Source organism: Lates calcarifer, linkage group LG9, assembly GCF_001640805.2.
Source record: "Lates calcarifer isolate ASB-BC8 linkage group LG9, TLL_Latcal_v3, whole genome shotgun sequence".
Taxonomy (NCBI): domain Eukaryota; kingdom Metazoa; phylum Chordata; class Actinopteri; family Centropomidae; genus Lates; species Lates calcarifer.
The window spans coordinates 15,334,592-15,354,879 of NC_066841.1; the positions used below are offsets into that span (position 1 = coordinate 15,334,592).

At 41.6% G+C, this 20,288-nt stretch overlaps 2 protein-coding genes across 12 annotated transcripts in view; one reads left to right on the forward strand and one right to left on the reverse strand.

Moving 5' to 3' along the window:
- rapgef1b (Rap guanine nucleotide exchange factor (GEF) 1b) overlaps nt 1-12,127 on the reverse strand; it is a 41,932-nt gene extending 29,805 nt beyond the window's left edge. For 6 of the 11 annotated variants that reach the window (XM_051072951.1, XM_051072949.1, XM_051072950.1 and 3 more), the window contains exon 1: nt 11,830-12,126. In XM_051072951.1, coding sequence (XP_050928908.1) covers nt 11,830-11,857 — 28 coding nt within the window. In that variant the 5' untranslated portion in view covers nt 11,858-12,126. Of the gene's footprint in view, nt 1-11,829 lie in introns of all 11 variants that reach the window. The other 5 variants (XM_051072947.1, XM_051072945.1, XM_051072954.1 and 2 more) reach the window with 3 other exon arrangements.
- Nucleotides 1-20,288, forward strand: part of uck1 (uridine-cytidine kinase 1) — a 71,243-nt gene that overhangs the window by 33,317 nt on the left and 17,638 nt on the right. The window lies entirely within an intron of this gene.

Sequence of the window (20,288 nt, forward strand, 5' to 3'; positions counted from 1 at the left end):
CTGCTCTTTCACACCCCCCTTCTCTGTTAGTATGTCTGTGTGTAATTGCATCTAAATTAACAGCAATTTATTAGTGGTACTGCATGTGGCGGCTTTGGTATTAAAATGAACAAACAGCACTGCTTTATATCCCACTGCATTGACTGTGGGCTGTGACTGACCTTTAGGTTATAATGAATATTCAAATAATCCTCATTCCCTCCCAGTAGTTGTAACTCTGGTTGGATGGATTCAATATGGGTCGAGGTCTCATAGTGGGCACTGGGCTGAGCTAATGGAACTAGTTAATGGGGGCACTTGGCATAGTAGTTCAGTAAGGTTGTATTGAAAGCTATAGAGAGAGCCCTGAGGTCTAGGTCACTCAATTGTCCTTCCCACAGCAGACACACACAATGCACAAGCATCCACATCCCTAGACAGAAGCAAATGAGTACACAAAAGAGCCCTTCTAAACTATTCAACCACAAGCAAAAGGTTGCAGAGATGATGCCCAGCTTTCAACAGCATCCATGACAAGCAGAACATAGTCTGCAGCACAAGACCAGAAAAGCGCTCAGTGCTCCTACTGTAAAATAAGAAACAAGAAGGCTCCATACACTGTTTGGCAGTGACAAAAGGGTTGAGTAAACAACAAAGTAAAGCAGTAAAGGTTCAGAGATGAACTTGTATCAACAATAGATATAGGCTATAAAATCTAGTACCTGAAAGCCACTGTGTTTCGCTGCAGAAAAGAAAGAAAAACTGTCATTGCCCTTGTCAAAGGGATGTTAATAAAATGTAGAATGTGTGAAACTAGAGCAAATCAGTGCATCATGTAGCTCAATATGTAGCTCTCTTTCAAACATTTTTGTTGATGTCTCACTATACCATTCCCCACAGTGTGACACTTGTTATCAGATAACAGGGGTTACAGGATAAATAACAAGTTTTTGAACCACTTTATTGTCAGTTCACTGTTACTTAAGTGAACTGATTAAACTAAACAATTAGCTAATTAATTGATTGACAAATGTACCAAAAATTTGATAATTCCTGCCTCATAATAGTGATTATTTGTTGCTTTTCATTGTGCTATGTGATAGTAAACTGCATATCCTTAGCTTTTGGATTGAAATTGAAATTGGTCATTTGATGTCATCATCTTGGATGTTTTCAACATGGCAATTTTCACTATTCCTAGACATAAAGTGGGAAAGTGAAAGTGGGAAAAATCACACAACACACACATACACACCACCCTGGGTACCCCTCCTGTTCCTTCCCCCCGATGCCGAGGCCACTGGCATGATTTCCTGTCCCTTGTCTCCCTCAATGAGAGCCGCTCCCTCTTTTCTGGACAAACTACACAGTCCACAGCAGTCTGGACTCATTACATCTGCTTCTACAGCTCCCCTCTATGACAACTTTTTTCACCTTAACAGGCCAGTCCTAATAGTACAATGCACACACACACAAACCCAGGAGAAACTCACATACGACAGAAGCTCACTGCACCACACAACCATCTCACATAAACCTGCTCAAAGCAACCGGATCCTTCAAATGACCTTCTGGCTACAGTAGTTTACTGCATTTGTTAGCATTCCATATAAAGCTCGCTGTCTGAACAGAAAGTTACAGTAGAGTAGCAGACCGACTAGCAGAGAGCAGGTTCACCTTGGGTGAAACCAATAGACTAAAGAACCACAAAGTGCTATAAATACCCAGCTTGTCAGTATCTCTAACATCAAGCAGCACCAGAACAGAGACACTGCGACAGCTAAAAACCCTGTGATCTACTGAGATGAATTCAGAGTTCTCAGTGAACGGCAGCTGTTTGGCAAGAGAGCATGAGGCAAACAGGCACTATAAAGCACTTGAGATAGGAGTATGATCCTACACACAGACAAATAGCCACAAGAGAACCAATCACTTCACTGCCTGAGTACAAGACAGAGACAGATACAGAAAGACAGAGAAGCATAAGCAACAGCGTTCTTGTGAGTAAATGGCCTCAAGCAGTGGGGAGTGGTACCACTCTCCCCATGTCAGAGCGCTGTACAAAGCTGATCTTGTCTGTACAGCTGGCTACTTGTCATCCTCTTGACACTTTGTGCAAACACACAGCATTGGACAAGACTGACAGACAGATGCCACATAAAACATCACATCTTGCAGTTCAAATGCGCAGTTGAAAAACAAACTCTTCTCATTTGGATTGTTTCACAGCTCCTTAAAAATAGGCTTGGGTGGCAGATGTGTCTGTCACAAAGAACAGGACTCACCCTTGCACAGTCACTTATGATTAAGCAGTGGCTGTTTAAGCTATGTCAGTGATGAATAATCAAGCACACACTAAAATAACTTTACTGTTTCTTTTTTTATTATTATTATTTTTAATTAATTATGCATACAAACAAATAATGTTTCAATCTGCGCTGTTTGCTCAGTGAGTTGTGGGTATTAAAATTCAGAAACTACACACATCTGACATTTTATATGAGTATTCTAAAATGCACTCCATTCTCCCATATTGGGATGGTAAAATAAAATGGCTTCGAGGTTGTAATTTTCACTTTTGCTTTGACATTTCTCCACATGAAACAGCGTGTTGGGGCAGGATGTAAAACTGGGAGGAACTTGCTTTGAGAGTTTTAGAGGGCGAAGGAGACACCTTCCAGAAGGTCGGACAAAGAAGCAAGTCTATTGTTGAGGATCACTTGGAATGGGATCTTGATAATAAGTCTTTAAAATTAATCTCTCAAATTTAGATGTGTAAAAATACATACGCAGTAACTTTTCTTTATAGTTATATTCATCAGTGACGGCAGATTTATTTATGATACAACAATGGTTGTCTAGAAAGGCTGCACATATTATATTATGCAGTAGCCTGTCAAAAAAATGAATGAAAAAAAGTTGCGTCAACAACAGCGCATATCATCTTCCAGCAATGTATTGATCGACTGATGTTTTGTCCTCTGTCCTCTGAATGCAGACGCACTGCAGCAGACGTACTGAACAAAATCCTGCAATATTCTTTTTTTGTCTCCAGTTTTAAGTGAACAAGAAAGGATGCTGCTGGAGAACTTCTCAAAGAATCAAGGAACATAAGGATCTGGTTGAATTAATGGAATAGCCAGCCTGAGCATGTGCTGACTCAGCCTAAGTCCAGACACATTTGGTATTATCAACTCAAGATTTAACAACAAAGTTCTTCAATTCATTAATTTCAACTGAAGAAGAAAATACATGAAGAGCAAAGAATCAGTATGTATGTTGAATTTAGAGCATGTTTTCGGTTTCACCTCCTCGGACCAAAGTTCACTGATTGCAGGAGCCAGCTTAATCCATTCCAGGCTTAGGGGGTGCCCCGTCAGTGTTTTTGCAGAGCGCCTTAAGCCGAATGAACGTAAAAAGACATTTAGTCGACATATTGGAATGAATGTACAAATTATGGTGATAGTTATATGTGGCAACAAAAAAAAAGGTGGCTTGATCTCAAACAGAAGGGTGAGCTGGCGACAGGAATGACCTGCAACAGTCAGTTGTGTGACAGATGCTCATCACCAAGCTAATCAGATTGATCAGATATTTTGTACCATTCACTCGGGATGGTGATTACAACCATCAAATTGAAAAAGTGAGCTGGAAGCCATCAATAAAGTAAGCCTCGACAAAGAATAAATGAAGAATAAACAGCGATAGCACACAGAGTGGAGATATAACAAGTGTATCCTATTTTATAACTAAAGAAATTGTAAAACCTAACAAACTTACAAAGATATTCTTGTACAAAATTAAATAACATTAGCCAGCAAAGCTAGATGTTGATACATGAAGGTATCTCCACTGAACTCAACTTTGTATCTAATGTGGCTTAGTAATTAAACAAAGTTAGGATGGCGTTCAAACGTAATGTCTTTTTCTGGTGAAAACAGTTGGTCAAAGCATTTTTTCATACTTATATATAAGTAAAGTATATATATACATATATAAATGCTGTTCCAAAATGCATTTGTGAGTGCTCTTTGTTACCTTAAATTCAACTAACCTAGAGTTATTGTCACTAGTTTTGCCAGTGACTTAAATAAACACAAACACCAACCAGAAACTCTTAGAGCCCCTCCAGCTTTATGAGTACTGGTGATAAGTCATTTCACTGTGCTCTGATTCCAACATATTAAGTTTCTCTTTTTATTTTAAAGAACTTAAAATTTCCTTTGAATAACTTCAAACCCCCAACCATCACCATCATGAAAATGGAAATGGGACCACCCTCTGAACCTTGGAACCCCTGCATTCTAGCAGTATTTTATAGTTTCCTTAGAACATCATAAACCCACAGAATATCATATTTTATTACTATTTTTTTTTTTTTAATACTCTCTCATTCAGGTTGTGTGAGGAGGAACATCCAAGAAGAAGTGGGTCAGTGAAGGCTGACGCACTCAAACAGAAAGTCCACATTCCGCCCACAGGGCTATAGTCTCAGCCACAGTCAAAGACAGAATAAACACTGTCTACATGTAAGTGTGTCATATACTGTTTGTGTATGATCAAAAGATATCAAACTACAGATTTAGAATCATCCATATACCCAAACAAGAAACCCCCCCACCACACACACACACACACACACACACACACACACACACACACACACATGGATACATGCCTACATCTGCCTTGACAACAACAGTGACTTGTTTGCAAGCAATGTCAACTTCTCTCTTCATTCCTGATTTAGACTGGAATCGGAAACTGGCAGCAACTGTGGGACATCCCCTTCATTGTGTGCCAGCTCCCTGACCCAGCCATGCCACCCGGGGGTCTGAATGATTTGACACACTCAATACAAGCGCGCGCACACACACACAGAGGCACGGCTTGACATAAATCGCTTTTTTCTGGATGTCCGCATTTTACCACGGCCACTGAGACTGTTGCTTTCGGTCACCAAGGCCACTCTCCATTTCTGCCTCTCTCCCTGCTGCTCACTTTACTTTGGTTGCTTAGAAAATTGCATGCAGGTATTTCTTTTCTTTATTCTTAGTGAGCGTTGCAGCTGTATCTGTCATGTGTGTGAACTCTAGTGCCAGTGAAGTGCGATAAATAACAACACAATACACTCAGTTCCATTTGACAAATACACAGCAAATCACTGCCTCTAAAATCAAATTATTGTAAAATACACAAATCTGAGCACACTGAAGAAGAACCGCAATCAAAAACTAACTGCAAAACAAGAACTGAGAGAATACGTCATAGGAAACATGGAGTTTCAGTAGTGGTTCTCATCCCTCCTAGTTTTAGCCATAGCATCTAATCAAGAACTAATTTACAGTTACGCTACCAGGTTCATTCAAGTGATCTAATTAACTTGCAGCAGGATAAAAATACAGGACTTCGAGCCACTGAGGTACAGTATTCATTCCCTTAGATTAGTTCAACTTTATACTGTATCAGAATGAATATATTCTGCGATTAAGAGACTCTGGAGAAGGTGTAATTAGTTAACACAGCTGCATCCTAAGATTCTCTGCAGTTTTGTGAATCTGCAATGAGAAGCTGATTCTGCTTATACGAAACTGGAATGTGGAATCATACCCTTGGTGATACTTAAACAGGATCTTCACTGGATTCAAGCCTACTGTGCTGTAAGACTATTTGTAGTGGTTCAAAACTATGGCAGCATCTTTGCAGAATGGCCAGCTCGTCTGTAGCTGAACTGAGACCTCCTGATCTATTCCACCTGTCCATCTGTTTGAAACACATAACTCACTCTACCCATACCTAATGAGGACCATCACAGCTATGGAGACTGGGCAGGGCAGGGTGAGACAGACAAGATATACACACAACCATACAAACACTGACTCTCACTGCCTGCTGGGCTGAAATGCACAGATTTATTAGGCTGAGCACACACCAGAGTGTGTGTTTTCAAAACAAGGTATTATGGCACTTGGCTCTGTGTAATTACACAATGATGGACTCAACTACCTTAATTATGGAGCTTCTATGTGCTACTGGCTCACCAGGGTGGATGTGTTCACACAGCTTAACAGGAGAAGCTCGGGCTCACTACAAACATTAATAAGTCAAATAGTGTTAACCCCAACATGTGGGTCAACAAACAGGTTTGGCTACCATGGTGAAGCAAGGCAGGCAGCCTGAATTTAAGATGCCAAGATTACAGCAGCACAGTGTAACCAATATCAATTTTTTGTATTGCGTAACTGGATTAAGACCACAGCATCCAGGCACCCTGGCAGATCCTCACCTGATGAGGTAAGATTAGAGTAGCTATGGCCTCTGTCTACAAACTTTGGAGGCGATAAGGCAAACAGGCAGCCTGTGATGGAAAGCTGCGGCCTCACAGAGCAGCCTCCTCGGGCTGGTTCCACCCAAGACTTCAGCGGAGCAAATGAGCACCTTCCATAAAGCCACACGACACAAAAAGCATAGCGAGGAATGTCCCCCTGCATTTCATTCTGCCAGCGAGCCTATTTTACATTAAAGCTCCAAAACTGGCAACAGCTTGCAACAGCAGAATTAAACAAAGAAGTACACATCTCCCAAAAAAACAATGCAAGCATGGATGTATTTAACAAAAAACAAAGTTGAACAAATGCAGTGTGCACACGATGAAACTTCTGTAACCAGCTGCTCCTGTAACTGCAAGTCAAACAGAGCCCTGTGCTTTGGAATAATTTTAGCAGCAAATAGAGTCTGTTTTCTGTTCTGTTCATTTAAATTCACTGCCTGCTCTTGTCTCTTTTAGAATCTGTACTGTTTGAATCGTGGAGAAAACACCGAACATCAAAAAGCTGTATCCACTTTTTTCTTTACTGTTATTATCACCACTTTTAACACCCAAATAAAATACAAAAGATTTGACTTTGTACGTTTTGGGGCTAAATCGCAATCAATAGTCCTGTTTTTCCAGTGCACAGACCCTGTTTACTCAATAGCAATGGACTGATGTCAGCATGAATAAGAAAGCAGCAAGCCTTTCATCAACAGCTAGCATTGATATTACAGTCTGGCATGCATGCATCAGGAGAAGTGCTGTATATATTTGTGTGTCTTTACCTGTGTCCTCATCTAGATCCCCCTGTAGAGAGGAGTCTGTGTCCTCTGAGGAGGCCTGACTCCTCCAGCTTATGTTGCCCATCCAAGAGATCTGAATCCACACAGCTATTAGTCCAGGGGTGATACAGATAGTTACACTTTTTGGATAATGAGGACTTGTTGTTCAGGCTGGCATTTTCACAGCTATCACTAAATCGCACTGCTGAGAGTTAGTCACAAACTATCCGGTCCTCATGATCATCCTTGTTTGACTCAGCCACGTTACACAGCACTTAAGAGGAAAGATCCACAAATAGCACAGAGAGAAGGCAAGAGGAAGTGAAAAGTAGGGTGCTTTTCCCAAATCGGTTGTTTATTAAATTATTCCTCTTGTAAATGTCTTTTACATACAGCTAGAATCACATAATCCTGGACAGAACATCTGAGCGAGGCTGTCTAAGCTGACATCAGTGGTCCTGGAGAGGGTCCAACCCACAGTTATCTGGAGTGGGGATGTACTGAACAGTTACAAGGAACTGAGCAGGCCACCTGCGGGAATAAATGACCTGCTCTCTGGCATGTAGGCCAAGACACAGCAGCGAAATCAAGTGAAGCATCATCTTATAAGATGAACTTCTCTGAGAAAATAAGTCTCCAGAACACCAATGGAAGTGAGAGATGAATATGACCTGTAAATGGAAGTCAGATTGAATTACATGAGATCTCAGAAAACAACCTCTGTTGAAGATGTGAAAGGCAGAACGGCCTTGAAAATATTCACGTTACCAAGACCTGATTGCCATCATAGACAGCCTTCTGTTCCTCATCGATAGCCTCGGTCCAGCATTTACCCAACATGTAATCCATCCATTTCTCTCCCCAATTCTCCCTCTGTGCAGAGACTCGATTCCCATCAGTGTGGTACCTTTATCCACCCTCTTTCTTTCCCTCCCTAAGCTCTATTCCCTGCCTCTTTTTGCTTTCCCATGCAAAGCACACACACACACACACACAAAAAAAACTAATTACAACACAGCTAAATCTATATGGGAACAGCAAGCCTCTCATTCTGTGGGAGAGGGAGGGTGAAATGCTTGCTGCCATCAAACCTCAAAATTGCAGCATGTCAAACCAAGACCCACAGCTTGCCCTGTGCAACAGTGGGATCACTCATCAGCAATGTGCACAGACCTAATCGTCCGGGGAACCCTTTTGTAATCGTGACTACTTTAGCTCTTGCTCAGAGTTTTGGTGACTAAGACATGTGGGGCTTGCTATTTCTGTACATCAGACAGGAAGATATTTCAGTCTGAAGCGACGCAGTAACCACTTAGCAAGCACAAAGCCATGAAATTGACTTACACTTCAGTGTTAACTCTAGGAATGCTTGATACATAGATACACACACCCTCACTGTGCAGGGGGTGGTCAGGAATCTAAAATAAGGAACTGATGGATAAGTTCGGCTGAGTCTGGCTACTACCATCGACTGCCCAGTAAGAGAAGAGTCTACAGGCTAATTATAAAACACTTTGCTACTCCCACAACTTTGTTACTAACAGTGACATGCCACAAGTGTTGCGTCACAATTCCAGTCCCTGTGTGGACATACATATTTTGCAACTGCGATAATACAAAAATAAAGCCTCAATTAAGGCTTGTTTCTTTCAGTCATGGACTTGTGTGTTAATACTTGTTTCTTTGATTTATTTTATCCTTGGGGAAGAGTGGGGAAGAGTGTGCAACATCCATGCATAAGCAGTAACACATGGTTTCATAAATATGCCATTACTAGGGGTCACAGTACAGTGCTTTTTCAACACAGTGTGGAAAAAGGCAGTTAAGATTTAAAGCTTTTACTTATCCTCAGAATAAAACAAATGTCATAGTCTGTAAACTGAACACAGCGCACATATTCTGGCAACAAGGAGCAGCTATAATTATTAAAAGCTGTAATCAAGCCATTCCATTTTAAAATTATTTGTGTCAATGAAGATGTGCTACATAGGACAATATCCCTGTGTCAGCAAAATAAAGAAAGGTAACTCTACTGTATTTTTCTACAGGAACGTCCCCCTGAAAAGTGGATGCAGATGAGTTTACCCTGCAAAGCGAAGCTAAAGGTGTTTCCTTTACTAAAATCCTGTGTCACTTTTTTCAAGAATCTGACCGTGTCACCAATTAGAAAGCCTGTTTAAAGGGTGTGGCAATAAATGTGTCACTACCAACTGTAACTGCAACAGTAGACTCATTCCAGACAGTCTAATTAGGTCATTTTTATTTCAGAATATACAAGAGCCAAACAGTTTTATATCACCCATCATCTCCTAACAGAGCAGGCAGTTATTTAATATACATTAAGTACATGTAAAGGCAGGTCTGCTTTAATCATCCTTTGTTCAAAGACCTACTGTATATCCCTTTCATTTTGCAATCTAATTAGTGTGACAGCCCCCTTTTCTAAATCCATTTAAACAAGCCCAACACAGTACACCAAGTGTGAACTGACAAATAAAAGCACACACTCCCATATTTTCAGTCTTCTCCACCCTGTTCATTTTCTGAGGAAAGCATTCAGATGCAAGTTTGGCTGTCTGCTGCTGTTAGCTTTTGGGCAACACCAGCACAGACAGTGAATCTGTTTACGAATTACAGTTTGAGCTGCCTGAGTGATGAAGTCATGTGGGTGCGTATACGCAGAATGGGGTTCAGTGTTGAAACAGACACGAGAACCACCCACTTGAATCCCCTGGGAGGTGACATCCTAAGTAAGCCCCACACCAATGGAGCACAGAGGCAACTCTAAACAGGTAACGCTGTGTCAGTGTTTACCCCCCTGGGAGAGGACAAGTCAGTGACAGCAGGACACGGTATCCATGGTGATTAGGGAGTATGTTGATGCAGCTACTGACTCTGGAAGATACACCATCCATAACTCTCCTGCTTGAGTTTGGCGTCAATGTGTGTTCTGATGTATGGGCTATGGTATCCATTTGTATAGTACATCTTCGCAGCATCATATCACTATTTAAACCGTACCCATGAATCCCTACTTACTTACTTACAGGCGTGAACTTTATTTCACTTTCTCCAAATCTTTTCCCTTTTAATTTGCTACTCAAGACACCAGTGAATTAATCTCCTTCTGTCAAGGTCTAAAACTGGTCCCCTTTTCTGTGGAGTCTCAACAGCCTAAGCCCACATAGACAACAGGCTCCTTTTAACACCATCTATTTCCACCAATCCTTACGCTCATCCTCTCTCCCTCTGAGGAAAAAAGCTTAAATGGGATGACACTGAAGCTCTGCCTGCTGCACAGTTTTTCAACACTACCATGAGTCCCCCGGCCTTGCCCCCTCTCTTTCCATTTCACTGGCAGCAAGCACAGTGTGTCCTCTGGGGACATATCTAGCATTGATGGGTACATGTGGACTAGAGCAGAGACAACAAGTGACCCAGTAAACACAACCAGGAGGCATGGGGAAGCAGGTCCACATGAGGGGCTGGATGCAGGAGAGAACTGATGGATTAGGTCCACAGTGCCTGTTATCAAAATACACTGTATTTAACTTATCATTGAACCAGAATCCACAATAATAAAAAAACCTACACTGCCTCTGAGTTTTCATTTAGCTGTGACCATATGTAGTCATCTGTCTGCAAGACACGCACGGAATCGGAAACTTTTACGCCTATGAAGAATGACTGAGCTAGTGGTGGATGACACTCCCTCCCCGCCTGTTACTGGGAGCTGTGTGTACGTGTGTGTGCTGGTGTTTGTGTCCATTTACTGCAGGCATCACCGGACGGGACTGTATGTGGGAGACAGCTGGTGGAATGGGATGCAAGTGTAGCTGGCGGGTATAAAGTTTCCCTTCTAAAAGCATACCGGAGACCACCCTGTTTCCCCCTCATACTCAGCGCGCTCTCTGCAGTGCTTTATTTCCCTTTAAAGCCGCGTGCAAAAAAATGAACGGCGCCGGTAGACATAACGAAAAAATGCCACGTGCACAACGTTGAAATCAACACAACACAAATACACACACCACAGTCCTGGGCGTGAACGCATTACAACTCCAGTGTCCTGCTAGGTAACAACGCGGCTAGCCTTAGCTACCGAAAAGCTAACCTTTAGCTGCTGCTAGCCACCGTTATAAACCCATCTTCTAACGGCCAACTAGGAAAACAGAAAAATAATCCCAAGCATCATATGTCCATTTATTTATTTCTCTTAAAACGTTTCTTTCTGAGTGAAAAGCTGATGTTTGTTCTCGAATGTTAGTGATGCTTTCAAACCATGGTATATTTACGCTGAGAGTGAATGGTGAAATGCCGGTGAGGTGAAGTGCCATGTAAGCTATATAATGGTAGCACATTTTTAAATGGTGTTTTCCAGGCTAGCTAGCCCACGACATCTATCTCGCCAAATTGCTGGATAAGTAACAACGTTAATGGTTTACTGGTCAGTTAAGCAAATATCTCTAGTCAGCATGAGGTTGGAACAGCAGAGAAAATCCATTTGCTCCAGCTAAAAACCAGCTAGCTGACACGGCGACGCTTTATTTTAACTGGGATAGCCGAGAAAAAAACAATCCATAAGGCCCAATTAAACCACCATTTACACTGAACACGTACGTTACAAAGAGCCCCGTTTGGCGCATGTAACAGCCCACGGACCCCAAATTTGATCCGTCCGTGCCCCGTGTGAGGAATACCGTTATACAGTATCCCGAGGCGAAGCACTGTGGTTGAGTCTAGCCGGGCAGGACTTACCTTGCTTGCTCTCTATTTTTCCCGACATTTTCGTAGCCAGCAGCTGTGATCCCACTCGCAGTTCAACAAAACGTTAGCTACAGACGAGCCTCGCCGTGTGTCCTCCTCCGATTATTCCCTCATTTTCGATATACTGTTGTGTCCATGAGATGATTCCGCCGGGTTTAATGCGATATATTTATAGGCCACACACATTGGTACGGTCAAAAACTGTCTCAGTCCGTCTCCGGGTAATTTTCACTGGATATACACACACACACACGCCACACACACACACGTTAGTGTCTTGAACCTAGACTCGGGCAAAGGGAGCCTTAATCCAGTGTAACAGCGCCCCCTTGCGTGAGGAATTAGTCATATCAATCTGTCAACAAGGGAATGGGCGTGTTTCGATTTCAATTCTAAGAGTTGTACAAACCCGTGTTTTTCTGTTGGCGGTGCATTTGTTGGGGCTATTGACTCAAAGAGTTAATAAGTGTTGCACATGGCCGCATAACTCTGTATTTATATGTGTGTATTTGTCTAAATTGTTCATATTTTGGACATACAGTACATTCAATGTACAGTTAATTCTGAACATCCCACACATTACTGTACAGATTTTAGGAATATCCAACTGTCACGCACTGTATTCTTTGTCATGAAGTCATTCCTGATCTCATTGTTGATCTCAGCAGCACAAGCCCAATGAAATGGCAGAGCCTTTTGACTTGAAACAGCCAGTTCAGCAGTTCAGTTCACTGTACCAGCCATCACTGGCCAAAGAGACGAAAGACTCTAATATAAATGAAATTCCCTGCTAAGCTGTTGAAGAAAAGAAGTTTACTACACAAACACAGATTAAAATGTAGCTGTGAAACATCAAATACAACAACAATTTCAGGAAATATAGCATAACTTTTCTTCTTCATTTCCCTATGAAACACAACAAGTTTCCCTATGACTGACTTCTGCAAAATAGTGTATTATGCTTATTGTTTCAGTATAGTCTGGTTTTAAAACTGATAGCCTTGAGTTATGAGGTAGCCATTCTTTATGTATGTCTTTTTCATTCTTGAAAAAAAACACTTCTTAATGATCTAAATATGGACTCAATATCTCATCAAATATACTCAATACTCTTGTTGATCTAAAAACAGATAAGGTCTTCAGTATCAGACAGCCACATGTTGAGGTTCTTGGCTGTCAACTTTCTGTATCTTAGGTTATTGCTCTTAAGTCCATATTCCAACATTTTTCCAACTAAAATGTTTTCTTTCTGCACACACCAAGTTAAACCATTTATCCTCTGAAAATATCTTGGCACACTGAGCAGCGTCTTCCTGGCAGTGTAATTGCTCCACTATATCTTCTTTTTAAGAATATTGTTTTAGTCAATACAGTTTTTCTTGAGCCAGGTCCAAGACTCCTGTGCCTTCTACAGGTTAGCTTCAAGGCTAATCCACTTTTGTGCACCCACAGTCAAAGTTCAAGGTATTTCCTCATTCACTGTTTACACTGATAAGACAGCATGAGGCATTTGAACCATTTCCTTAATATGTTAGCTTATCATTTTGTGTTAATTTTAAGTATATGCAGGGCTTTGCCCAGGAAACCAGATCTTAGATCGCATCTTGCCTCATACTCAATTTAGTGAGTAGATGACAGCATGAACAATAGCAAGAGCCATTAAATTTGCACTGTGTTTCCTCTGCTCTTTTTCATAAATGTTTTACGCAGTGGAAGTGTTTTAACTTTTATGATGTTAGTGGATGTGGTCTCCCTCCACTGTGAAGCACTACTGTGTGTCTTCTGTATCATCACTGGTCATATTAGCTGTTATTAAACTGTTATTATGTTTTAAAGCACAGCTCAGTGTATACTCCTGTCATTTTCCCCAATGTGATCTTCTGTGATCAGCCAATCCACTGCAAAAAGGTCAGCAATAAACAATTTGGTGCTTGTATAATGAGTAATAATCAGATTTTGTAACCTGTGAATACCTTGACCATTGTGTTTGTGAAAAATAACAGCACCCTGATGTAAAATATATCTTTATTTTTGAAGTTTGGTATTATTTTGATAAGTAATTCTAAAGTATTTCGAGTCATATGCAACTTAAATGGAAGCACAGAGCCCCCTGTTGGGCATATTGAACCAGGAGTAGGTGCTTTTTTTTTTTTTTTTTTTTACTTTTCTCCTATCTGCCACTACCGTCCTTGTTCTTATGACGGGGAAATTAAAGGATTGAAGCAGAAGAGAGAGGGGGAAGGATGACTTCTGATTTAACCCTGATTTCAGTAAACTGCTGACTCTGGCTTTTGACTACTTAGCTGCACATTATCCCAGCCATTAAGGAGCAACCATCTAGATTATGTCTCTGGCATATCAAGACAAAGCGAGCATGCCCTGTCATCTTTTTATGAATAATTGATCTGACTGACAGGATGATCTACATTCTCTGAGTGATCTGGGTCGGCTTGTACGCTTCCAATGCACTCATGAAAGCAGAGGCATGTATTAAAATATTGAGATAAGGAGTTCATTATATATTGTTGGAGACTTCTTTCATGCCTTGTGCAGCTTACCTCATCCTCTTCTGTATTTAATCAGTTATCAAACAGAGGCCTCGAGAGTCGAGGGTTCATATTTACACTGGCTGTCATTATGCCTGCTCCCTTGTGCTCTTGCTTGCACAGCAGAAACCACACCCATATAACAAGTGCAAAGTGCTTGCTGGTGTGTGTATGAGTGTGTGCGCATCAGCAAGACTATGTGGGCGTGTGTGGTGGAAGGGAAGGAGTGGAAGGAGTGGAATACCTTCCCTTAGGCTATGATAAAGTCACAGAAGGAAGACAGTGAACTCCTAAGCAGTGGCAGACTTGTCAGGACAGGACAGGCCTCACAGCACAGCCAGACTAGATCTGCTGTGCCTGTCTTAGCTCTCCTCGACAGGCTGCATTCAATCTGTGAGGGCTGTAATTTGAATCAGTCTAGCAGTTGTCTAACTCAAAGGTCATTTACACAGTTTGGCTTCAAAATATTGGCTCCTTAAGGCATTAAAGACAAAGGCTTGTTAGCCCCTATAAGGAGGTGGAAAGGAAAACATACACAGTAACGATGAGACATTTTGTACATTTTGTCTGACATATGATTGACATCCATCATGTCAATTTTAATTTTGTCATTCATATCACACATTTCACACAGTGTAGCTCTTTGCTGCTATCTATGGGCTACACACCACAGTACAAACCAAAAGCTGCCGTTCCACTTTGTGCCACACAGTGGTGCTCATGAACTACTGATCATCTCCGTGTCTCGAGGCTGAGCCTTTGTGCACCCTGTAGTGGTTTATACATATCAATGTATGGGCAGGTTGAGAGAGTGCTGATGAGATGTAATTTGAGAGGGATTAGCCAAATGTAACAGAATCTGGCATAGCAATGATGAAATTGCTGTTTTCTTGATGAGAAACAATAAAGTTGAGCTGATAGCAGGAATTTAGATCAGACTCTGCTTACAAAAAAAGTCAATACAGACACATTAGCCAAATTTTTATGTGATTAACAAGCTGTCACATATTTTACAACAACTTCATACTGCTGCTTAAGTGAACTACTTTCCTAAACTGGAACAGATCACTGAAACAGCAATCAGGCGTCAATCAATCACCACGCTCAAATATTCAGGATCGAAATGCATAATGAACGTGGGAAGGTTCATACTGGTTCACACTGGGAAGTTTCACATCGGGCTTATCAGGTCTGCTGTGGGCTGGATACAGTTCACGGCAGACAGGGCAAAGAAAGGAGAAGCGAGACAGTTTAGTTAGCTGAGAGTTGTCAGTGGGAGCTGGGAGAAGAACAGCGTTTGATCTCTGCGGTGGTGGGCGTGTGATGCAGAGCTCAAACACAGTTTAAGGCTCTGTTAACCTTGGCCAGCGGTCAGGCCCCTCTGTCTGTCTCACATCTGAGAGTTGGAGAGAAAGGGAGGGGATCAGCGTGGCTTAAACGACTGAATACATTTAACTGAGAAGGAGGGGAAAAATACCTCCACAACAATCTGGGTCCTCTATCTTTGGCCCCTTTGTTAACATAGAATAGAGCAATTTTTCAAGCGAGCTTTTCATAGTGGAATTAAAATGGACAGCTAGAGGTATCAATGTGGGGGCTGGATGCAAGTCTGTGGAGATTGAAGACAGGGAGGAGTTAGATGAAGAGGACAAGATGTCTAGGTCATAACCTACTCAATACTGCATGAGAATAGATCACTCTGTCACTGCCACAAACAAATACATGAAGACACATGTTGACAAGGTCAGGGAAATTAGATGGGGGTCGTTGACAGGAACCATGGAAAAACAAACAAAGCTGCACAGCCTTTCCGATACACACAAAAAACGAAAAAAGACATAATATAGATACATAATAAAAGATATAAACCAACCACAAGTTTCCCTACAGTGCAATACAGTAGGCTTTATATAAGAAAGGGCACATACACGCACACATATTGTAGCTGTGTGTACACATTCCTGGATGCATACACACTAACACGGAGGAATTATTTATGTGCTGAGACAGGCATTGTTGCGCTGCTCTTTGGAGCGCTACAGGGCGGCGGCCCTGGCTTTTGGAAAGCACAGCTGCTTGCCTTTCAAGATCGCTCCGTCCTATCACCATGACAGTGAAGGTCTCACTCTCTAAAACTCACCCTCCTCTCTATGGCTTTCTCCCTCTTCTCTCTATTCCTCGTGGCGCTTTCAAACGGCGGGGTCGACCTGCCTTCGTGGTGGGACCTTCCATACCACTGTGCCAGGTCCCTCCAGCGCTCCTGATTGACATTTAACTCCGAGGCTGGGGTAAAGAGGGCCAAAGACCATGAAATGGGTCTAGCCGCAGGGGGTGCTCTGGCGAGCCCGACCACTCCCCATCTCGTACCTCCACCTCCATTAGCTGCGAGGGGTCCCTTGGGTCTGCAGGCGCCCTCGGCCTGAGAGGTGAGCTCACGGCTCTTGGTGTAAAAGCACAAAGAGCACAGGAGTGTATAGGCCGAAGCTGTGATGTAGTGACACAGAGAACAATTACACTTCATTAGGCTATCATCTTAGCAGTAAGCCTCAGCTTCCTTTCCACCTTCCACTTTCCACTTTAGAGGACTAAATGTCAATGTTCATCCTTTCCTTTATTCTGCTCAGCAGGTCAGTGGCATTTAATGTGTGTTTGAGGGTCAAGTGACATAATTTGTTATTTTCTATTACCCAAATCTTCTCTGATATCACTCTTATGTTTATCCTTGTTTGGGTACTAATGTCCCTCATGCTTAAGATTGACTGTTTTAGTAACTTTCACATTTCATCACGCATCCAATTTTTGTGTTCCCACTCAGAAAAATCTACCTTCTGGGTGACTGCCTCCTCATACAACTCATCGCACTATTTCAGTGTGTAATACTGGTCAGTCGTACTGGTAGGCGTTATCAGTAGATATGGCAGTTGACCAGGATGCGTCACTGTCTATTCACACTGGTCCAGCCCAGTTTTGACAGGAGCATGTTATTATGAACTAGGTGCGGAGGGAGACAGTCTGGTCCGTGGGTGTCACACTTAAGTTCATGCCAGCTCCTGGGTGAGGGGGGGTTACTGTACTGCTGGCCTGAAAAGTCCTGCAACATGGCTCGGCTGCACAGCTATCCAACTTACAATCCACATAAGGGTCATTTAACAAGATCAGTGATTAAGGCTGTGACTAATTAAATTAGGATCGTGCACCCCGAAGCTAAAGCTGCCTAACAGAGACTTGGATGGAATAAGATGAGGAAGTTGGGTAGGGTAAAAGAAGTGAGTAGAACCCACACATTATTTAACCTATATAATGACTGCAGATTTGAGTCATTAAACAGTCACACACCATGAAGTGATAGAAACTTTTTTTTTATCAAAGAAAGTATGAATTAATTTTAAACCAAATGTACAATTCTTTGTTGTACAGGGGAGCACAGTTAAAGTTTGTGTGTATATGTACAACATGTGTTTGTATTCCACATGGTATGCTCATTCATAAATACATGAGGTGTTACAATGGAAAATGAAAGCAGGAATCTTTCTGTGCATTTTTTCATGAATATCCCAGCCTGTCACACACTGAGCACAAAGCTGTGTCCCAATTCCATGATAAATATTATTTCTAACTGGGTTTTCAGTATGGGGTTAACTGCATTCACACTGGAAAAGTGATAAAATTATACTCCAAGATGTCAGTATGAATGCTAAGTTCACTTGATTTTTGAGTGTTGTGTCAGTGGAGGAGATACTCACAGCTTGAAAAACATAAATTCTGGATGGTGGTGAGACAGCCCCATGAGCATTAAATAAGTATTAAATATTTGGAAAAACATTTTGCTTTCTCTTTGTTTCCAGTTTCCAAAATCGAAACTGGCAGCAATGCTCTGGTGTTTGACTGATGTTTGTTGAAGCAGGTCTTGTATCATTGTTAGTACAAAACAGTAAGGTGCTTGAAGTTGTTTAACATTAACTGGCAAATACTATTTAGTTTAATATATTGTGAAACATTTTTGTAGGATGGAAGTGGGACATAGTTTAAGTCAGGTCTAATCGGTCGCTCTCTCTCAAAAAAATACATTGTGACAGGCCATTATTAATGTAGATCTGCCCTACTTACCTACGCACACATGCAGACACACACACACACATGCATGCACCTATTGCTTGCAGTCTTGCAGATTTCACTCAATAACTTACACACAAATTTTGTTTCTCAGGAAAAAAGGGGGTGCTATCTTTCCTTGCTTATTTCTTTCCAGGCTAATAATGGGGAAAAAGTGGATCCTATACCAGCACACACTCTGCAGAAGGCAGGGAAAGCCCTGGACATGTTGCCAGTCTATCACAGAGCTAACACAGATTGACAGATAAACACACACACACTCCCATTCATTCCTGTGGGAAATTTAGAATCTCTAATCCACCTGATTATATGTCTGTGGTGCTGTGGGAAGAAGCCAGGGTATCTAGAAGAAACCCATATGAACAGAGGGAGAACAAACACAGAATGCATCAATGGCTGTGGCTCAAACCTGGGACCATGTAGCTGTGAGGTGAAGGCAACATGCTTTGTCATTGATTCCTAGAGGTTAAATCACTTTTTCACTTGACCTCCTTAGACCTCTAGGTCAACCTTGTCAATGTGAGTTTTAATATATAATTTCTAAGCCTGTGCCTATGTCAGTCACCCACTACAGACACGTTGACATAAGGTTAATTTTTAAACAGAGTAAGCAGGATAATTATATAGCTAGTTTTTACATAGGACACCCAAATGTTTATATCATCATTCCAAAGGAGAAATGAATCATTTTCTAAAGACACATTTCTTAGTGTTTTCATTTTTATATTCTATTTATATATATATATATTAACTATAATAATACTGTTATATCAAAGGTGTTGCTTGTAGTGACGAACCCACAGAGGTTTATTGCGGTCAAGCGCTTGTGTGTGTGTGTGTGTGTGTCACTGTTGTGTTAACAGCTTGTTTTGCTGCCACCTAGTGGTAAGAAAATAATAACACTACTTCCAGAAATTGTGTTAGCAGCTGTTTACTTACATCTCTGGAGGAAATGTTGTGAGTTCAGCATCAAACCTGATTCCTTAACTCACCAAAAGGTGGAAAGAAACAACACTGTTTTGCTTCTAGTTCTCTCACTTCTTTTCTTCTACTGAAGTTAGCATGCTAGCCCCAGCCATTGTGGCCTGTCTCATCACTTTCTACTAGCAACTCACAGCAATGTCCAGAGTGCCCTGAAGAAGTAGCACTGCTCAGAGGGCATATTTATTGTAAACACAACAATGGCTGAAACTCTTTGCATCAGGCATCCAGGCAGGAAGCCACGTTCAGAAGCAGGGAAAATGTACAAGTAGCTCACTGTGTTAAGAGTAGAATATTTTTTTAAATTAACATTTTATGGATAACCCCCTTGTGATAAAAAGCCTCTACAGGGGGGTCCTTTAAAAGTAGTTGAAAAGGAGTTTCATCATGCAAAATTGTGGATACTATCATGATACTAAGGTACATCAAAAGGCTCTTTTATATTATGTTTATTACACATCCCTATTCCCTACACCCATAAACTCTTACACATATTCATGCACACTGACTACACAGCCATACTGTATAGTAATTCTATGAAGTATGAATGTGTGGGAGTGCAAAAGGAGGACATGGACGTGGGGACAAAAAGAAAGAACACCCTCCTCATTATCTCTCCCACAGTCAGTCAGCAAACACTAAACACTGAGGCAAAGAGAAAAAAGGCAACTATAACAGACAAGAAAAGAGAAGCAGCAGTTCTGGCAGAGCTGTGTTGACAACTTTCCAGGAGCTGATTTTCCGAAGGAAGCTACATCTGTTGAGCTGCACCGACAGCCATTGGGTTGTTCAGGCTGCTTTAGCTCTGAT